This window comes from Electrophorus electricus, chromosome 10 (assembly GCF_041902795.1).
Source record: "Electrophorus electricus isolate QZ-2024a chromosome 10, ASM4190279v1, whole genome shotgun sequence".
NCBI lineage: Eukaryota > Metazoa > Chordata > Actinopteri > Gymnotiformes > Gymnotidae > Electrophorus > Electrophorus electricus.
Window position 1 is genome coordinate 32,089,312 of NC_137506.1, and position 21,465 is coordinate 32,110,776.

At 45.6% G+C, this 21,465-nt stretch overlaps 1 protein-coding gene across 3 annotated transcripts in view; it reads left to right on the top strand.

The window, feature by feature from the left end:
• The window catches only part of crybg1a (crystallin beta-gamma domain containing 1a), a 46,258-nt gene that overhangs the window by 17,569 nt on the left and 7,224 nt on the right, over positions 1-21,465 (top strand). For 2 of the 3 annotated variants that reach the window (XM_027028771.3, XM_081722264.1), the window contains exons 3-13: positions 5,083-6,308; positions 8,003-14,258; positions 14,812-14,850; positions 15,036-15,154; positions 15,802-15,976; positions 16,874-17,013; positions 17,502-17,628; positions 17,810-17,845; positions 18,753-18,952; positions 19,078-19,204; positions 19,384-19,529. In XM_027028771.3, the coding sequence (XP_026884572.2) occupies positions 5,083-6,308; positions 8,003-14,258; positions 14,812-14,850; positions 15,036-15,154; positions 15,802-15,976; positions 16,874-17,013; positions 17,502-17,628; positions 17,810-17,845; positions 18,753-18,952; positions 19,078-19,204; positions 19,384-19,529 (8,591 nt within the window). Of the gene's footprint in view, positions 1-3,671; positions 3,980-5,082; positions 6,309-8,002; positions 14,259-14,811; positions 14,851-15,035; positions 15,155-15,801; positions 15,977-16,873; positions 17,014-17,501; positions 17,629-17,809; positions 17,846-18,752; positions 18,953-19,077; positions 19,205-19,383; positions 19,530-21,465 lie in introns of those variants that run through there. The other variant, XM_081722265.1, reaches the window with a different exon arrangement.

Consider the following 21,465-nt stretch of genomic DNA (forward strand, 5'->3'; position numbering starts at 1 on the left):
ATGTTTCCTGACCCTGACGCTCTCCACCTTGCTGGGTTTAGGTTTGGGGAGTGAAGTAAACTTGGCAGGAGCAGGTCTAGGCTCTATGGCTGTGGACCAGGGCAGGACATATCCAGGAGAGCTTTTACAGAGTCGAAGGTTTCTTTGCTTCAACTCGTACAACTAGTACAGCAGTTCAGTTTTACCAGCTTGTCAAAGCTATTATCCCCTCCTGATATGTGTGTGATTATAATACATTGCTGTAAGGTACAAGGCCTTGCAATTCTTGTGGTTTGTGCGTGTTATTATGTTCCATCTTGAAAAGGAAAGCTGTCTCTCATCTTGGCAAAGTCTGAATATTTTAAAGAATACCTGTAAACACCACGAGTTGTTTTAACAGCACTGAAATAATTCTTTTACAAGGACGATTAAACGCAAATGCACTTTTCTCCTGAAATGTTGCTGTGTGGAGGTGTGGCATCGCTCCCATCCTCTGAGGAACCATTGGTGTTGGCAACAGCATAAACTGTCCACACGGAGGCGATGTTGTCCCGTAGGCCTGCTCGTGATAATGCGCTGCAGAGGCTATAAAGCTGGCATGTGACCTTTTCTTTTCTGAAACAAAACCTTCAACAATGGCGATGTAGTTAACACCACCCCCCCCAGCCTGCCCTGCAAGGAAGTAACTGTGGTAACACTGACTGTGGCAACAGTGACCATGGCAACGCGGCAGAAAAAAGGGCCAACCGGTTTTGTTTTGCCCGAGGCTGGGGCTGTGGCCTTCTCTGTGGGCATCTGATTGACACAAACTCAGATTACAGAGCGAACACAGTCTGCTCCAGGCAGCACAGCAAACCCATTACGCCTCTGTGTAATCTGGCTGCAGTCCGAAAACTAAACCATACTGCCATTTTTCCAGGTTAAATTTAGCCTCTTTGACTAAATTATGCTGTCACAGGGAAATTCCTATAACTTCACATTTTAGGGCTGGAACAGCAGTAATCAAGCCTAGAAGTCAATTAGATGTTCATATTGTTGTTTTATTTAATGTATGTAAGTATTAAGGGTGGTTTTATGAGTGGTCAATAATCTAGACAGAAAGACTTACATGGAGACACTAAACATCCCAGCAGCTCCTCTGGTGTGGAAATATAGCATGTGCTGAGGAACAGCCTGATAAATGAGTGTGTGCGTGTCTGTGTGTGTGCGTCTGTGTGTGTGTGTGTGTGTGTGTGTGTGTGTGTGTGTGTGTGTGTGTGTGTGTGTGTGTGTGTATGTATGTGTGTGTGTGTCTGTGTGTGTGTATGTGTGTGTGTGTCTGTGTGTGTGTATGTGTGTGTGTGTGTGTGTGTGTGTTTTATGGTGTTTCTAATGTGACAGGAATGTCTGAACATAAACCCGTAGCTTCCTGACTCCTCCAAGAGCACATGCAGACCAGTGAAGGTTCCCAACATGCTGTGTGTTTGTAACCTGCACACGCCCGAAGGACACACCACTGACAGGTCTGAAGGGACGTTAGCGACACAGTTTTGGACAACTATAGAGGCTCTGTGGGCAACTCCAGAGTGTTCTGCATTGACAGCGTTAAAGCCAAGTATACAAGGACAGAAAATAACAAACACAGCATGATAAACCAGTAATTAACAGTCCAACTTCTCTTGAGCTTTGGAGCTGCTTCGGTACCGTCCTACAGAGCAGTTCTTCACGATTTCTAGAGAGAAACCAGACTATTCTTCTAGAATAACAGACCCACTATTGTGTTAAATACTTTGAATCAGGGCCTGAGGGTTGCAAACTCCCTTAAAAGACAATTCCATCCATATGTAGAGAAAAGAACAAGTGAGTCAACAGTCTTACATGTGTACTCATGACAGCAGATGAGATGTGTTTTCATTAGCAACCAGTCAATAAACGGTGCTAACGGACAGTGTCGCTTGGTGGTTGTTCAGGGACATTTTAATGATGTTTAGCTTCTGTGGTCACTTTTTAAGTTTTTTTAAAGCGTGTATTCTGTTGAGGCGTCTCTTCAGTCCTGGGTGACTTTCAATTCTCAATCCAAGTTCATCTTTGTGTTACTAAGGCAACCTTTCAGTGTTTATACATATACTATCAGAGTATTTGTCACTTTACACGTGATACAAAATTAGGCGCCACTTTTAACTTTCAATTCCTTTCTTCTTTTATTTTCTTCCCGAGTCAATGTAAATCTTTGCATTGAATTCAGTTCCCTCAAACTGCCAGTGGAGGGCATCAGACTGGCATCTTTAATGAGTAACAGCTTCCTCGCCTGTTTGACGTCACTGGCCCTGGCTGTAGTTACTGTGTTTTTCACAGTTGGATTAGTGGTACTGGAATATCCAGTGATCATAAAAGACCATATGATTATAGATTATTTGATCTTATTTTGCATTCTTACGGAGAAGACCCAGGGGCAGAGCCAAAATCACAGTAGACAGTTATTCATCACGAACGCCACTAAACTGAGAGCTTTTTACATGTCTAGGACCCTTGAAGGTTTTGCTCAGGTGTTATACACCTGGAAGTGTCACTGTTGCCTTTCCACACATCTAGGGCCCTGGACTAATAGCCACGGGTCACTGGACAGGTGAACGTGATCACCGAAGCCTGGGAAGGCGTCCCGAACAGCCCTGTGAACACTGCGGCACACAGGCTGCAGACATGCTCAAATTCAGCTTGGCAGAAACTCGTACTGATCCTAACACACAGTGATGCAGTGCCAGCCACTAACTTCAAATACACGTCTGAACCAGTCGGTTGAACATATTTGAGAACAGAACTTACAATCACACTCCTCTAACAAACACACTCCTCTAACAAACAGGCTGTGCCGATGTCAGATAGTATGAATGACAAAGTTAAACAGACTTAATGTAAAGGAAACTAAAATGCTGACTATGAATACTGGTTGGAAATGAGAAAAGGGAAAAAAGACTTATTAATGTGGTGATTAAATGCAATTAAAAGTGAGTAATCACTGATGTATTACGGAATCCTCCCACATTTGAGCCTGTCTGAGAAGTCAGTGAGCTACTACTCTGTGTACATTGGTAGTAGTGACTGACTCTAAGGCGCTACAGTCGACCCCCCCGACCCCCCCCATCTAGTGAGGTCACGTCGCTGTATCGAGTCCTTGGGTGTCTGGTAAGTGAGGTCATCAACTATCCAGTTACAGGTGTGCATAGCAAAAAAGCAAACAAACAAGCAAACAAACTTGCAGTATTTGTCTTGTGTTTCACCTAAAAAGGTGCGCTGTTCTTTACCTGTCTAGCCTTTCTAGTTGTTCCGGAGGCGGGATGCAGTATATCACACGCAAAGGAGTCCTATTGCAATCAGATCGGTCTCCTGATCGGTTGGAAACGTATCTGTCTGATTAATGTGTGCTGGCAGCACGCAAATAATAGGAAAAGTTGCATTAATATGGCAACCAGTCATAATGTTTTATAACTGTCAGTTTATGGCAATAACTAGTTTTCCACGAAGGAATTTTGTGTCCCCTGTGTAATAAACTGAGGTTAATGTTCCAGATACTAGCTCTACACGACATGTCTTTGTTTATCCATTTGAAATCACGTTTAAATCATGTTTAACGCACCGGCGCGGTGTCACGCACCCGACAGGCAGCAGGGTGTGGTCGCTCCCAGGCGCAGCTGATTCACCGGGGAGCTGTTTGCCTTGTCCGTCGGTTAGGCGGTAGCACGACAGCGGTGTGGCACTTACCTGCCCGTGAGCGAGCAGGGCAGCGTGTACCTTCGACTCGAGCAGACCGACCCAGCCTTTAGACTGTCCGCGGCCTACAGTTTAGTCACCTTGTAAACCGAGTTGTGTGTTTTTTCGTTTGCTTGTCTTTGTGTTTGGTTTCGGTTGCGCAATATTAAGGACGGCTCATGGTTTTATGGTCTCGCTCAGTGGGTTTGACCAAGTTCCGCTGGGCTACAGGTGACATTCCAAGTCGCGGGACGCTGCGGACTTTGAAGAAATGGTGAGTGTCGTTGCGCTAGTGGCTCACTCTGCACTCCGATCCCCCACCTGGTGGGCTTCACCAGGGGTGTAGGGTGGTCTCTAGCTCGGGAAGGGGCGGGGAGAGGCGGGCCAAGCGCGCGACCCCTCGGTGCGGGCAGGCGAACGGATACGCGACACGCGCGGTAGAGACACACGGTCAATTATTCACGTGTCCAGCGGCGATCCGGTCGGCTGCGCGCGTAGACGCCGTCCCTCTTTTTGCAAACTTCACGTCGCTTAGTGGGATTAAAATGTATCAGACGGGCTGTGAGTTACGATGTTTATATTCTAATCAGTAACGAGATGGAAATATTTCGGTGTGATCTCTAAGGTCTCCGTGTTTGTTCGTCTAGTTTTGCAAAGCCCTTAAATACCTGCGGAAGAGTTGATCTGAGCCACAGAGCTGGTTACTAACAGAATTAGGCTATGAGAAAACTTTCTACAAGTGTTCGTCCTGTTTGGCTTTTAGGTTTATGGTGCATGTGAGGTTATTTACGCTCGTGTTACTAAAGTTCGGTTAACGGGTGTATAACTGGCAGGTTGCCAACCCTTATTTGTGTGAGGAACTGCGTTTTCATCGTAAGAGTTTGTTTACATTAACTTGGAAAACTTCACGTTCATTTCCACTATTTGTGTCATGCCTTCTTTCATATCTAATATAACACGTATACGTATTTTAACCTCATTTGTATATTTTCAATTCTATTCTTTTTCTTACTAAAGTGGTTATACGTATCCACCCCTCACATTTTCTCTGCAGTAGCTGTGTAACTTTTCTCTGTTCTCTTGTACCAGCTACAAATAAAGAAAAATCTTTTTAAGATTTAAGATTCTTTCGCAGTCACATTAGGGAAACTCAAAACAGAAGAATGTTTTCCCTTGAAAGTGAAGCTTTTACTGAACTAACTTAGTTTTTGCAGAGCATTTGATTGTGTCTTTGGCTGAAAGTTTAAGATGTCTTCGCTGAAATGTCAGCTTAAAGTTAAAGTTGTACAAACTTCCATGACTCGGTGGTATGGCAGCAGTTTGATACCAGGGAACATTTAAAAAACCGGCGTTGTTTCTCTTTCTTTTGTGCCGCAGAATTCGGAGAGCGTGCTGAACCGTGTTGCAACATTCTTCATAAGAAAACGAAAGAGTACAACCGATTCTGAAGAAACGAATGAAAATGTGCCCCAGGAGAACAAACCCTGCCAGCACCTGACACCTGCGAGCCGGACGGCGTTACCTGGTAGGTTGGACAGAGACGAGGTGTTTGATCCAGAGGTTGAACTCCAGAGGGGTCACAGTGCTGCCTCTCTCGTTGAGGACGGAGGAGACCTGCCGTTTGCTGACAGCGGCAGCAGCGGGCGAGGGAGCGTCAAGGAGCTGGTGGTGGTACGGCGGGTGAGCCGACTGGAGAACGGAGAGGACCTGGTGACCCGGCGGGAGTGTGGAGAGACCCCAGACAGCCAGCATCTGTTGGCCGAGGCCAGCAGGAAACTCCGGGTGTTCCTGGAAGAGACCAGCGTGACAGAGGCAGACGGCGAGGGCCTGATCACACAGACGACACTGAAATGTGCCGAGCTTCCCTTGAAGAGCAAGTCTGAACCCAATTCCCCATCCCCCAAAGGGGGGACGGAAATTAAAAGGAGTGTTTTAAATCCCGTCTTCGTGGGCAAAGGGAATTGCGCTGCCCTGACAGGGGTGACACTCTCTCAGTCCGGAAACGAGTCAAATTCAGAGAGCTCCTCGGAGCAGGGCGACGGCAACGTCATGGGGAGGAGGAATTCAAGTCGCCGGCGATCACGCAAGTGGAGCGATGGCTCTCGGGAGTTTGTCAGCCCCACCAAAGCCTCGCCCCCTGACCCCGAGGAGGTGTTCTCACCAACCTTGCCCTCACCTGTGCAGCTGCACAGAGCCGTGTGGGTGGAGACACACCTGGAGGAAGACAGCGAGAGCCCTGTGGACACCCCTCCTGCTCAGGGGACGCCAGTGCCAGGAAGCCAGAGCCCGTGCTTTCCCCAACCAGGACACGAAAGCACCGCTGCCCCCGTGTCTCGGCTAGCTACAGCCTCGGAGGTGAAACTTCCCGTTCCCAGCACTGGCGCTCCAGAGCCTGTGAGCTGCGAGGACGCTGAGCAAAAGGATCTCGTTTCGGTGGAGGTCAAAGCTGAGAAGCGCAAGAGCGTGAAGCTGTCCAAGCGCGAGAAGGTCTTCGCCAAGAAGGTGTGGGTCGACTCACCGGGTTCTTACAAGGAAGCAGAAACCGGACCGGGAACAAACTTGGATGTAGCAGTCCGGGTACAGCAGAAATCCGAAGTGAAAATGTGAGTCCATCTGTGATGTGTGTATTTCTCTTCTCTTCTTTGTGTGTGTGTGTTTGTGTGTGTGTGTTTGTGGGAATTCTTTTCTTCCCCTGTTCCTGTAGAATCCACAGTGTGCAATATGATCTCCAGTTTCCCATGAATTTATGTATAAGGCGAAAACAAAGAACCCCGCATCTTTTCATAGCTCACACGGCTGTGTGGAATACGCAGACTTAAAAGACAATTCAGAGCCAATCGTGTAACATGGTGTTCTCATTAGTGCGAACTGGATTTGAATTGTTTGGCAATTACTTAATTTATATTGATGCCTAATAAGTTTAGAAAGTCAGAAATGAATGAAAAACAATTACACTTTGGGCCTCATGCATCGAGTCTCTTGTTCAAACAATCTTTTTGACCTGTCCAGACCTGTGGTACTAGTCATACTATAGCTGCTTCCTGAAGAAGTCAGCAGTATGGACTAATGGACTGTGCCTGTTTCAATAGCTTGAAGAAATTTGAATTTTAACATATAACTTAATCTGTACCACTCTAAACCTAAATCGCGTTACGGTTATGCTGAGTGGCAGCAGTATTTGATTTAGTCTGTTCTGCCCGTTTATCTGATCTCCTCGGGCCCGATACGCTGTGATTGCACATGACCACACTTCCTACTGACTCTGTACACAGTGACGGATGAGTCTTTGTCTACGTCTTTTAACAGTTTGTGATGTTGATACTGACAGTCATGGTCACTTTTAACCAAGTTGGTGTTGTATGTTTTTGTTTGTTTTGTTTTCAAATCATGTTAAGCCATTTCCTTGTCGCTGTGGCGATACGGACCTTGAGTGATGCAGCCAGTTTATTGTCTCACATTCCTTGACCCCAGAGCGTTCTATTACCACCATTGATGTTGATACTGTGATCTGTTTTCTTGACCTCTCAAAGCAAGAAAGTCGCTCTTTTTAAGCTTTACCCATTTTTGTGACAGTTCCGTACCTCTACGGAGCATTTTTTAGGGTCATCAAACATGCTAGTTCTCGGCGTTGCCATGAATGGGCATATGCTTATAGGAGCAGACCTGTTTCTGAGAGTAATTTAAGACAAGTTGGTTTTGACTGTGAGGCCACCCCAGGCTAATGCTACCCCATGCTAAACCTAGCCCAGAGCTTATTCACAGGAGATTCAAAGTATCCTTGTCCCGTTTGGGCCCCTGGCTAATATGTAATGATCTATTTATTACACTTTGTGTGCTCAAAAAAAAAATACTGAATGTTGTTTCCGCTTTGCCAAATAATTTAGTGACTTAGGTGGTCCAAGATGTGTCATTAGTTACCACAGTTACACTGTTGTGTGCTGAGTAGATACTGCATTCTTGCTTAAGGCAGTAATATTGGATTTTGGATCAGATTTATACTCAGCAAGAGGAGCTATTAAACTTAAACTTCATAATTGAAGCATTGAGGAAGAAAGGAAACATTTTAACATTCAGAATATTTATATTTCTGTTATTTATATGGCACAGTTGGTTTCTTAAAAATGCCTGTTGGATTCTGTTTATTATATTCTGTTCATTATATTCTTTTGATTCTCAGAAATACACTGAAGGTTTTCCACAGCCTTGATGGCTGCTTCGCATACATCTCCACTAAGTCTGACTGCCACCTGTCTCTAAGCATATCTTTCCTTAAGTTTTTGTTTTTGTTTTCCCACAGTCGGCCAAACCTCAAGAATGTTGGAGTGGAAAACAAGCAGCCCACCCAGCAGTCGTCCGACCTTCTAGGAGAGAGAAGCGACGTGCCTGGTGCAAAATGGAAGCTTGAAGACAATGTAGAGGGGCCCTTGGAGCTGTCTGATAATATCACAGACACAGAAAAGGCAACAGAAATGTCTGGATACAGAGGTCAGCTCAGGACAGCGGGCTCAGCCGGTAACAGTCGGCAGAGCTCCGTCACGGTGTCCAGGCGCGAGGAAAGAGCTGGCAGTGATCCAAGCACAGGGACTGCTGGAAAGAGCTCGGCGCCACTGGTGGCGCCTAAGACCAAAGCAGCCATGAGTCGAGCCATGATTTACACCGAGGCCACGAAGGAAGAAAACACAAGAAAAGCAGCACAAACTGGCACAGAGAACAAATGGAGCAAATCGCAGACGACTAGGGAGCAGCCTGCTGCATCCCTTAAACCCTCTGAGAAGACAAAAATCCCCAAAAAGACTGCCCCTGAGGTCCTGCCGAAGCCAAAGAAAACAGCAGAGACATGCACGTCACCCGACACGGCAGTCTGCTCTCCACTTCAGACACGTGAGACGACTCCAAGTGAAGGAGGAACGTACAGCTCACGTAACGCCGTCACAAAACCTCAGCCATCGCCACCAGCCGGTAAAAGTGAAACCAGATCACCATTTAGGAATGAGCCAAGTGTGGCCACTCCAGGAGTGGCACAAAAGAGTCCACCCACAAAAGAGCATGAGCCAAAGAGAAGAAGACAATTGTTGTCTCTGAACACTGAGGACAAAACTGAGCAGTCCGCATCGTCACCTACTGATGATGCAAGTTCAGCAGAACCTAAAGATTTGAGCGTCTTTAAAGAAGGTGTAAAGTCAAAAACACAACCACTTACTGCTCCTGAAAGACATCAAGGAACCAAGAGTAAGTTGGTGAAAGTCTCAGAACAGACGTTGCCTTTGGGCAAAAAGGCAGCTGACTTTAAGCTCAAACTGACGGAGTCAGTCAGCAAAAGTTCTAAACCTATTGGAAAAACTGAAACTGTCAACATGCCTCCCACTCCTACAGACACAGAGCAACCAGATAAAATTAGCATGAAGCAGAAAGTGACATCTGAAACCTCAATCATCAGATCAAGGAGTCCAAGAAAACAGAAGTCTGATACATCACCAACAGGAAGCAAGCTTCCTCGTTTTGCCCTGCCCACTGTTTTAAAACAGCCCTCAGAGGAAGAAGCTGACTATGGCGAATGTGAGTCACTAAGGCAACCCTTACAAACTGATGCCAGACCGGAGAAGGATGATTCATCATCGTGCAACGGTCCTCTGAGCCCTGGTAAATCGGCTGTGTGTGACCAGGCTGTGGTGAAGCTCTCAACAGAGCCCAAAGCCAAAAGGCCCGGGAAAGAACTGGGGGATTTTCCAAAGGCATGTAGCAGTATTCCCTCGCCACGTCTTAGAAGTCCTACTAAACCAAGACCCCAAAAAGAGATGGAAAAAGTGAAAGGGGAACACTCTGCAGACTCACAGTCTCCTTCTCAAGTGTCGGAACAGAACATGAACTTGGCAGGAGAGATGCGGAGTGTGTGTGTGGAGACCACGAAGCGTACGACACACCTGCAAGATGTGCCTCAAGAACCTGAAGAGAATAAAGACAGGGCCAGAGAGACACAGAGTGTGAGCGTTCGATCCGTAAAGCGCACTGCGCACACACAAACTTCAGCACAACCGGAAGTTGACAAGCCCATAGAACATACTACAGATGTTAAGACTTCAAGTCAAGCATCAGAACAAGAAACGTACAAAGTGAAAATTGTGAGTTATAAGACCAGAGATCAGACTGCAGAACTGAAATCTCCAACTCGAGCATCTGAACAGGAACTGGACAAAGACGAAGACATGCAGGACGTGATTATGAAGTCCACGGGACATGCTACTGATGTTAAGACTTCAACTCAAGTATCTGAAAAGGAAATGGAAAATGTTAGCTATAAGACTGTGGTGCACACTGCAGAACTGAAAACTCCAGCTAGACTCTTTGAGAAAACAGACAAGCCTGAAAAGATGCAGCGTGTGAGTAATAGGACCACAGGCCTCACCGCAGACATGAACAGTCCTTGTGAAACATCTAAACTGAGTGAAGCCGGTCAGAGTGGAGGTAAGAGGAGAGCTGCACATACTGCAAATGTGAAAACTGCTCCCAAGGTGTCCGAACAGAAAGCGAATAAATACAAAGAGAAGCAGACTGTGTCTGTGAAGGTCTCTGAACCGACTGGTGACTTCAAGACTTCAATAAGTGATGACAGTGTGAGTGGAGGTACTAAGAGCATAGAACACACTGTAGATTTGAAGACTCCACCTCAGGTGTCCGAACAGAAAGTGGATAAAGTTGAAGAGAAGCAGTCTGTGTCTGTGAAGGTCTCTGAACCTACTGGTGACTTCAAGACTCCACCACAGACATGTAAAACTGGAATAAATAAATGCAGGGACACGCAGACTGTGGAGAATAAGACCACAAATGCTACGGCTGATGTAAAGACTTCACCTGAGGTATTCAAACAGAAGGTGGAAGGAGGCAATGAAATACAAAACCTGAAAAAGAAAACAGTAGCTCATTCTGCAGATCTCAAGACTCCTCTTAAAACATCTGAAGAGGAAATAAGTGAAGATGGTGTGAGTGGAGGCACTAAGAGCATAGAACACACGGTAGATTTGAAGACTGCACCCAAGGTGTCCGAACAGAAGGTGGATAAAGTTAATGAAAAGCAGAGTGTGTCTGTGAAAACCACTGAACACACTACTGACTTGAAGACTCCACGACAGACATGTGAGCCTGAAATAAGTGAACATGAAGAGCAGAATGTGGAGGATAAGACCACAGATGGTGCTGCTGAGGTAAAAGCTTCACCTGAGGTGCGTGAACAGAAAGAGAACACAGTTGGACAGGAACAGAGTGTGACTGTTTTGACCATAGCTTCCACACCGGATGAGAGCATGGTTGGTAACTCAATACAAGCTCAATCTGAAGCGACTGGTGTAGAATTATCTGGCTATGGTGAATCCAAACCAGCACCAGAAGCAAACGACTCTCAAATGATTAAATCAGATATAGACATCTCGACTGATGGCACTAGTCAATGCTTAGCTGGTAAGCCCAAAGCAAAACTAGATATGTACAGTGAAGGAAGTCTTTCAGGAAGAGATGTTAAACATAAGGATGAAAGCACTCCCGCAAAAATAGATGAAATGTCAATCATGCCACCAGACATGGAAAAGAAAAGCACTGAGAAGACTGACAGACCACAGCAAGCAACTTTGTCACTCATACCAGAGAACATGTCAAAGACCTCACAGGTATCTGAGAGGGAAAAACTAAAAATAAATATGGTTAATGGTATTGCAGTAACTACAGAAACCCCATCAGAGACCAGATTGGTTCAGGCAGAGGAAGTAATTCATGTGGAGACAAAAGTTGATACTTTTGATGGATATAGCAAAGATGAGCCAATAGTATTAGAGAAACCATCAGATACAAAAGTACCAGACACAGTTTGTGATGCAGTGAAGTCACGTGTCCCAGAACAAAAGAAGGATGACTTCAGTATGAAGAAGCCAGATAGCGAGATGATTAAGTTCATAACCAAAGAGCAAAGTCTTCAAAGTGGAATCCTTGCTTCTGACCAGAAACCTGTACTGCATAAAGTCACTGACCAAGCCAAAGACACAGACCAGGTCACTGTCCATGTAGAGAAGCGGAGTGAAGTTATCCAAAAAAGCACCACAGACAGCTTGAAGACTCCATCACAGACATGTGAGCTTGAAATAAGTGAATGTAAAGAGAAGCAGACTGTGGAGAATAAGACCACAGTTGATACTGCTGATGTAAAGCCCTCACCTGAGATATCCAAACAGAAGGTGGATAAAGTTGAAGGAAAGCAGTGTGTGCCTGTGAAGGTCTCTGAACCTACTGGTGACTTCAAGACTCTACCCCAAACATTTGAGCCTGAAATAAGTGAACGTAAAGAGAAGCAAACTGTGGAGAATAAGAAGACAGATGCTACTGCCAATGTAAAGGCTTCACCTAATGTGTGTGAACAGAAAGTGAACCAATTTGCTGAAATGACAAGCACTGGTATAAAGACCATAGTTCATATGGCAGATATGAAGACTCCAACTCAGATGTCTGAACCAAGAATGGACAAGGCAGAAGAGCAGCAATGCATGAGTAAGACCAGTAAACCTACTACAAACCTAAAAACTAAAGCACCTAAACAGGAAATGGGCAATGCTGAAGATGTGCAGGACGCGAGTGTTAAGAGCATAGACAATAGTGTAGGCTTAAGTACTTCACAACAGGTGCGCGAACAGAAAGAGAACACAGTTGGACAGGAACAGAGTGTGACTGTTTTGACCATAGCTTCCACACCGGATGAGAGCATGGTTGGTAACTCAATACAAGCTCTCTCTGAAGCGACTGGTGTAGAATTATCTGGCTATGGTGAATCCAAACCAGCACCAGAAGCAAACGACTCTCAAATGATTAAATCAGATATAGACATCTCGACTGATGGCACTAGTCAATGCTTAGCTGGTAAGCCCAAAGCAAAACTAAATATGTACAGTGAAGGAAGTCTTTCAGGAAGAGATGTTAAACATAAGGATGAAAGCACTCCTGCAAAAATAGATGAAATGTCAATCATGCCAGTAGACCTCAAAAAAATGACAGACATTGAAATGAAAAGCACTGAGAGACCACATAGCAAAGATGAACCAAAGGTATTAGAGAAGCCATCAGATGCAAAAGTAGCAGACACAGTTTGTGATGAAATGAAATCACATGTCCCAGAACAAAAGAAGGATGACTTCAGCATGAAGAAGCCAGATAGCGAGATGATTAAGTTCATAACCAAAGAGCAAAGTCTTCAAAGTGGAATCCTTGCTTCTGACCAGAAACCTGTACTGCATAAAGTCACTGACCAAGCCAAAGACACAGACCAGGTCACTGTCCATGTAGAGAAGCAGGGTGAAGTTCTGCAAAAAAGTACCACCGACAGCATGAAAATCAACCAGAAGCACAAAGCCAGCCTGCCAAAATCTCAGGATAAGAACACTGGGTTAGTATTTGAAAAAACACCACCACTGACTAGTACATTTCAGCATATTACATCCCAGGACCTGCCACTGTCATCCAAAAAACTCTCAAAGATTAAGGAGTCTCCATCTAGTTGGCTAGACGTCGATCAAGGATTTGAGAAGAAGCAAAGTAAGATTGAGAGGAATCTGGACTGCTCAGCAAGTGATGATGGCCTCCTGGACACGTCTGATGATTCGGAGGACTTCATACGCAACATTAGAGAACTCTGCTCCCCTTTCTCTCTCCCTCCCAAAAAACATGGCCAAAACAGAATGCTGACACCCCCTTTCACCCTGCCAGCCATTAAAGAAGATCACTTTGAGAAGACCTTTGATCCAGAGGAGTTCAAATTTGGAATACGGAAGAACAAGGGCCCAAAAGATCCATCTCCGGCCATGTTGATCAAAAGGAAAAATGAGGAGGCGAGGAGTAAACAGACCCCCAAACGCATTGGGACTGAAGATAGTATCCTCTTCAAAGCCCTTTCTACTCAAAGAAAGGAAAAAGATGAAGGTAAAAAGAGTGCCGAGGACAAGCCAGATGGGGAAGATGGCAACACGGAAGAAGGTTCCGTAAAGTTTTCTTCCCGGTTAGGGAGAATGGCCATCCTGTCGAACCTCATGAGCACCACTAAGACCAAATCTAAAGCCCAACCTGAGCCTGAGGCAGTTAAAAATGAAACCGTATCAACCACTACACCTTCCCAGCAAGCTCCAAAGTCAGAGGAAAAGGGTGCAGTGATGCCTTGTGAACCTGTCATGCTGTCAGGAGGGGCAGAAGAGAACTCGATGGATCAGGGACCACTTAAGGATGGACCTGGTGCTTCAGAAAAGAGCCCCTCCATTTCTCCTCCCATTGCCAACTTTTCTGAAATCAAACTTCCTGATATCCTGGAGAAGTACTTAAAGAAAGACAAGGAAGGCAGTCCAGTTAGCTCACAGAGCCTGGAAACACCTTCCCTAATACCTGTAGTGGAAGTGGACATGACGTCTGGGCTTTCAGAAGTGAATACAGGGCCAAAGAACATTCATAAGATACCGGGGCTCCCGGGACTAGATTCTGAGACAAAACCTGCGACACCTCAAACCCAACTAACCTCACCTACACAGACACAGGTGGGTGGGAGCTCAAAAGTTTTACAATAAGCTGTCGGCACTTCCTCTATTTTTTAATAGGTATAAGTACAAATTATGTTTATATACAAGTTATTCATGTATGTTCTCTACAAGATTAAAAAGAACAGGACTATTTTTAAGTATTTTATTTGACATCTGCTTTAATTGTTACTGCTTTCCTCTTCGTCTGATTGCCTTTGTGTTCTTAAAATCCTAAACCTTATAACCCTGGGCATGAGGAATGTCGATTCTCAAGTCTGTAAGAGCTTTTCTTGACCTTTTAAGGTGTGCTTTCCTGTTTGGAAAATCAGCTGCAGTAACAGTATATGGTTTTGGAATAAACCTCACTAAACATTTTATAAGATGCCATGTGTGAAGAAAACATTACAGAGGTGATGATTGTGTGGTTGTCGTGCTTTTAAAAGCGGCGGTTACACTTCAGAAGAAGTACCAGTGTTCTTTCTCACTTCATAGTTGTAACTGTAAATATTTTAGACTTTTTGGTTTGTTCTGATTTTTGCACAGATCTTAAAGCGCGATTGTTTCTTTGCAGATAACAGCAATAAGAGGTTTTCACAAACGCCCTGGAAAGGTACTGATGAATTTATACTTTGTTAGTGGTATATATAATGTTGTAATTCTGTGTATATTTATTTGTTTGTTTGTTTGTTTTAGGGTTTGGGGGGGTTAATAATAATGAAAAACAGGCTAGTGCATTATGGCACCGTGTATGACTGTGTGTAACAGGAGTGAGAAGTCTTTTATCTCTTTTCACAGCTTGTCATCTTCCAGCAAGCCGAGTTTGGAGGACAAGCGTACGAGGTGTTCAGGGACGTAGAAGACGCCTCCTCCTTACAGCTCGCCCCTGTAATTTCCCTCAAGGTCATCAGAGGATGGTGAGAGTTCACATTTCTCATAGATGGTTTATCGAATGAAGACGATGAGTCATACAGCGATCCATACAGATAAGATGGATTGTTTTTTAATTTGATACAAGATTTAAGGAACTACAACTTCCACAGAAAATACGTTACATATATAAGAGCAAAGGGTGTCAGATTTATGGGCCTCTTGTTTTAGCATCTTGCATATAGACTCTGTCTTTGTTTACTTGAGTAAAACCAGTTTTTATTCAGTTTTTCACTCTGTTATTATTTTTACTTTCTCCATGCATTTTGGCATTTACACATTTATTTATGTTTTAACTCTACTGAAGGTTATCACCAGCTGTTGTAAAGCAGGGCTGGTGTCCTCTGGGAATGGAAATGATCAGCTCTGATCTATAGCTAATGTGAAAGGGCAAAGAAATGTGAACATCTTTCTTCTGTCTCACACGGGACATTTACACGTTTACCAGACACTCTCTTATCCAGAGCAACTTACAATTTTAATCATCTTGGAGAAATAGGAGTTGTGCCCAAGGTGTCTTATTGGTACAGCATGGTGCACCTACCAAGACTGGGGCCTGAACCTCCATTGTCCCTGGGAGAGGCTGTGTTGTTAGCCACTACACTAACGGCTGACTCTTGTGCTTTCTTTCTAGCTGGGTGCTTTATGAGAAGCCAGGATTCCTGGGCCGGTGCATTGCTCTGGAAGAAGGGCCAATAGAAGTGGCAAATGAGTGGGCAGAGATGGAACCTGGTCAGGAAGTGGGACCAAACGGGTTGCCATTGCCCACCGCACCCATGGTGATCGGGTCCATTCGACTGGCTGTGAGGGTAAGACCGTCTTGGTCAAGCAGAAGGCTTAGTTTGCTAAAGCTGGAACTTCAACGACAGTCCTAAACCCTCAGCCCCCTCCCAGTGGTGCCAACATCTAATCCAGTGTGTCAGTCGTTATCAGGCCCGTTATCATGAGTTGGGTCGGGTACGCTGGATTGGTAAAAACTGCAGGGTAATCTGGCCTCGGGATTGCAGCCGATAATTCCATTCGTTGTTCTGTTGCACAAAGGATTTGAACAATTTTGCCCCTCCTGTATATAATGGTGACGATCTAGTGATTAAAAAGGGAGTTAAGGGTTAAGGCAGAGGGGCTAAGCACAAACTAGGCGGAGCTGTGTGAGAGAGGGAATTCAAAACCGCCTTTTTTTGCGAAAAGCAGGAATGCGGTTAGAGGCATTTTATATTTATGTCTTTTGGCACACACTCTTTGGCTGTGTTTGGGGTGCTGAAGGTGCCGTTGCCACGGTTGCTAGCTTGCACATGCACCCTGTGACATTGCGATGGCTTCACACACAGCCTCAGATGGAATGTTCAGGTTCTTGAGAAAGGAGAGTTTCGTGCCCATGTGAAAGCCAGTCAGGCGGCTGATTGGCTGAACAGGACTGCCTTACAACACATTTTACACTTGTGCACAAGTTCCCTTGCACGTGCACTTGGAGCACAGAAAGTGCTACTGATGATGAACTAAAAAACAAATAATGAACCGATGGACGAATTTACTAAACAGGCTTTGACTTTAGTCACAACACTTACTTGTTATCATGTGTCAAAGTTCTAAATGAAGATTACCGTGTGTATGTGTGTGTATGTTAATAAATGCAAAATATAGGCATTAACATGCACTGTTAACTTTTTGCATATTAATGAGGTCCTCTCCCACGCCACCTTCCTCAGGACTACAGCATCCCTAAGATAGACCTCTTTGCGGAGTCTCAGGGAATGGGACGCGTGTCCTCGTTCTGTGATGACACCATTGAGGTGTGTGCGTATGGAATTCCCCAGAGTACCGGCTCCATCAAAGTCCATTCCGGAGTGTGAGTGAGCCCTCTCTTTTTTCTGAAATCACACAACGAAGACTCACTTGGTGCTCACTTGGCAGAGTAGGAGTCTGTGGGTGTGGGTGTGTTTAGTCCCCTCAGTCACTGGAATGTCGACCTGCTAGTGCGTGTCTGGAGCAGTATGTTCGTTGTCTGGAGACATATTTGTCCTCAGTACCTAAGCCTTTATGAAACACTGAGCTTGTTAATAATGAACGATTACAGCACACTTTAGCCTGCAGCGCTAACTTCCTGTTTGCAGTTCAATATTCCAGCTTCATAAAACTCTGAGTTTGTTTACATAAACACTACCCCTATACTCTCTTCTCTTTGTTCTGGGTGGAAGTTAGAAGAAGTCTTCGTTATGTAGATGAATCATTGTCTTTGTCTTCAAAGGCTGGATCATGCAGTAAGATGTGACTTAGGCAGGTTACCTGAGCCGTATGGAACGTATATAACAGGGAATCTGCTGTGCGTGTGTATAGTTGGCAGGTGTTCAGCGATCCAGGCTTCCATGGTCTGCTGGTGGTGTTGGAGGTAGGAGAGTACCCCTGCCCGGAGTCCTGGGGCTTCCCTGCCCCCTTTGTTGGATCACTGCGGCCACTCAAAATGGTAAAGGGATTCCTCCACTGAACCCACATTGTGTGTGTGTGTGTGTGTGTGTGTGTGTGTGTGTGTGTGTGTGTGTGTGTGTGTGTGTGTGTGTGTGTTAACGCTAACTCTGTAGCACCACATGTGAACTGAACACATCTTCACACCGAAGTGAAATGGCTTTCGCTTCTGTGTATTTCAGGGTGGGATAAAGGTGGAGAATCCTTACGAGGTCAAGGTAATTTCACTCTTCTCATTCCTGCAATGTTGGGCTTGTGCCCTGCTGAGACCCTGGGCATTCAGCAGGGTCTTCAGTGTCTTGTGTTATTTACAAGTCCTCAACTGGCTGTATTCTTTCAGGTCGAAATGTGCCTGTTCTCACATGTCTGAAGTGGGCAGTAACTGAGCATGCTCAGACAGCGCTTTCTTTTGTTTTTTGAGTTGTTTGGTGCTGTTGGGTCTTTGTTCGTTCCTAGTGGCAGCTCCATCACCCTTTTATCATTAGAACCGTTCAAGGCTGAAAAAGTCTGTTTGGATATTTTGAAAGCAGAAAGAAACCGTGTTTAGCCAAACCTGTCAAAAGAAAACCTAACTCGATTTTTGTAGGTTTAGAATTTTCCATTTACAGCATTTGAAAGCATCAGCTATCGTTTATGTTGTGGGAATCTGACCGACACCTGAGGTGGTGACCTCCAGGGGTCGAATCACAGGTGCTTGACAAACTCCAACTCAGCTGGACTAGCCGGGCTGAGGACCGGTATTCCGGTCGTGCTCTGAGGTTCCTAACTCTATACAGGGCAGCGGCGCAGGGAGTGGCTCGGAGAGAGGAATTCTCAACATTCAGAACATTCTGGGCACGCACAGACCACATTGAAGCAGTGCCACTGTCTGAGAATTCCCAAACGGAAAGGTTTATAAGCAGCACGTGTTTCGCATGGGGCATGTGTGTTCATGTCCAGTGTGGGTGATGTCTGAGTGCAGAGCTTTGAGGCTTTTGAATGAACTCTCTCTCTCTCTCTCTCTGTCTCTCTCTCACCCCCCCCTTCCCCCCTTCTCACACACACTCTCTCTCTCTCTCTCTCTCTCTCCCTCCCTGTCTCTCTCTCTCTCTCTCCCTCCCTGTCTCTCTCTCTCTCCCCTAACAGGCACTGTTGTATGAGCAGCCTCTGTTTCAGGGCATGTGTGTGGAGCTTGATGGAGATGTGTGTGAGATCAAAGAGCTCGAGGGACTTGAGGAGCCCAAGGAGAATGTGAACGAGACCCGGACCGAGAGCACAGCCCCCACCTCAACTGCCCACGCCACAAAACTGCCCTCTGTGGGGTCTCTGAGGATATTGAGTGGCCTGTGAGGGCATGTTTCAGAACCACCTTAAGGAGTGATGTGTTAACGCCATTTACCTTAATGATGGATAGGGTAGATACGGAAGTCCGTCTAGCTCTGCTCCATTTGTCTGTGTGTGTGTCACACAGCTGGGTGGGCTACTCTGAGCCATACTTCGAGGGCCGCCAATATGTGCTGGAGGAGGGCGAGTATGTCGACTGCTCCGATTGGTCAGGATCTGGGGACTTCCTGCGTTCCATTTGCCCTGTAAACTCGGTAAGCTCCTCCCCCACATGCCTCAGTGCGATCGTTACATTAGCACAGTCCTAAGCGTAGTTTCAACAGAAAAAGGTATCCTAGCCAGGTGCGTAGAGAACAGATGCTAAATATACGCTGGACACAAATCAAAAGAATTGGAGAGATTTTCACCTGCATGCTGTCCGTGATCTCTGCAGGAGTTTACGTCTCCAAACATAAAACTCTTCAGCGAACCGGAGTTCGCAGAGAGGAGTCTGAGTGTGGATCTCCTGGGGCCGGTACTGGCCTTTCAGGACGTCAACTACGGGACCAAGACCCAGTCGGTAGAAGTCCTGTCTGGAGTGTGAGTGTTCGTCTCGCTGTGCTCTGTCTGTCTGTCCGTCTACGTAAAGCAGCTGTCTCTCCATCTCTCATCCATCCCTTTTCCCTCAGATGTAATCTTTCTCTCGCTCATCCTCACTTGTCAACCTGTGCAGTGTTCGACGTCTGTTTGGAATCGTGTGTTTTTGTTTGGCTTGTCCTGTCCTCTGCGGCTGCTGGTACTTTCCTGCTGTGCGTGTTTGCGTAGCTCTGTGACATCTGAGACCAGGCCAGATGCTTGCAGATAACCGGGTTTATTTTATAGTAAAACAAGCAACAACTGTAAACTGAAACAGGCGAGGGTAATAGCCAGAGATATATCAGGAACACACTCAGAGGGACATGCTCAGTACTCGTGATAGAAAAGTGATAATACGTCGCAGGGAATGAACGCGTGACACTCTGCAGTCTCAGTAGCCGTGCAGGGTCATCTCAGAGGTCTGTGAGCCAGCCCTGGCTATCTAGATGTCCAGCTCGGGCTGACCCGTCGACACAGAAACGCACTCGTCATCAGCGGCCCTTTAAACTTTGGTTACCACTGCCAGTGAATGGGACAGAAATGTGAGAATTTGTCTGTTGGGGAATATTTAAACATTTCCAGTGTTGGTGTGTTTCTATCATTCCAGAGGACAAGGAGAGGAAAACTGAGGAATAATGGGGAAAGTCTTGCATTATTCCTTTGATTCAGATTTCTGAGTGCTGCTGGTTTATAGCTGCCTGCTGTGAACACCTCCGCTGTTACGGTTCTGTCCTGCCAGCAGTGAGCACAACAGGATGGACCTGCCAAACGATCAGGAAATAGCTGCAGAAAGAACCGTTTTCCCCTTGTGTAGTTTTCCAGTACACGAGCCCCCCCCATGTTGTACGTACCGTATTGTCATTCTTTATAGCTGCCTGGTGTGGTTCTGTTTCTAGTGTTGCCATGGGAACAGCTGTGGCCGCTGACCTGTTGCGGAGGGGCAGTTTATACCTACAGCACAGGCCGTGTGGGGGTCGATATCCCACAGCATGTGTGATGGCCCAGATATCACGCAACACATGATATGCATTTCCTTTCATTCAGGTTAATGTTTAGAGACAGCAGCATGTATGACACCCACACACACACACACATGTGACTATTCAGCATCACCCTTCTTTCTGAGGTATGCATGTGGGCAAACAAGAACAGACAGATGGCCCGTAATATTTGATATTTGAATCTCACACACACGCACACACCCTACTTCAGTCATGCACATGCAAACAATCTTACGTTGCACAGCATATTGCATGGTGTGACACACACACACACCTCTAAATGTACTAGTGAGATTTCCACTGTGTAAAGTGTCTTTATTGTGGTCTTTAATACTGGAAATGCCCAGCTGTCAGGAGCGCTCACACTAACCTAAATCATTAGTCACCTCCTGGACTTGTGGGCATTAAAACAGTTCTTTTTTAGAAAGAGGCATTATGGCCGCTCTCAGTGTACATTAGACGACAAACAACAAAGTCCCTTTCCGCCAGAGCTGAGGTCAAAGAGCAAATCAGTTCTTTGCTCAGGGAAATGCTGAAAGATGATTGGCCGAGGGGAATGAGAGGGAAAGTTTGGCTATTGTAATGCTAGCCTAGTGATGGCAGGTAAATGTTTGCGAAAGAGCAAGGAATGTTTGCTAGTCGCTCACTTTGTGGAGGCTGAGCCGGGAGTTCAGCCATTCGCTGACTCAGCAGGCGTTTAGCTTCCATGTTTAATTACTTTATAACTGGCCAAAAGTGTTTTATGACTTAATTACAGGTTTACTGTGATTTACTTTGAAATGCGTCAACACCCATATTACCAACGTCTCAAGAGGATGTTATGAACAGGGTTTTTAATAATTAGGTAACTTTATTAAAGGGTTTTTCTCATTCAACTTTCGGACTCTCTTTCTGTGTGT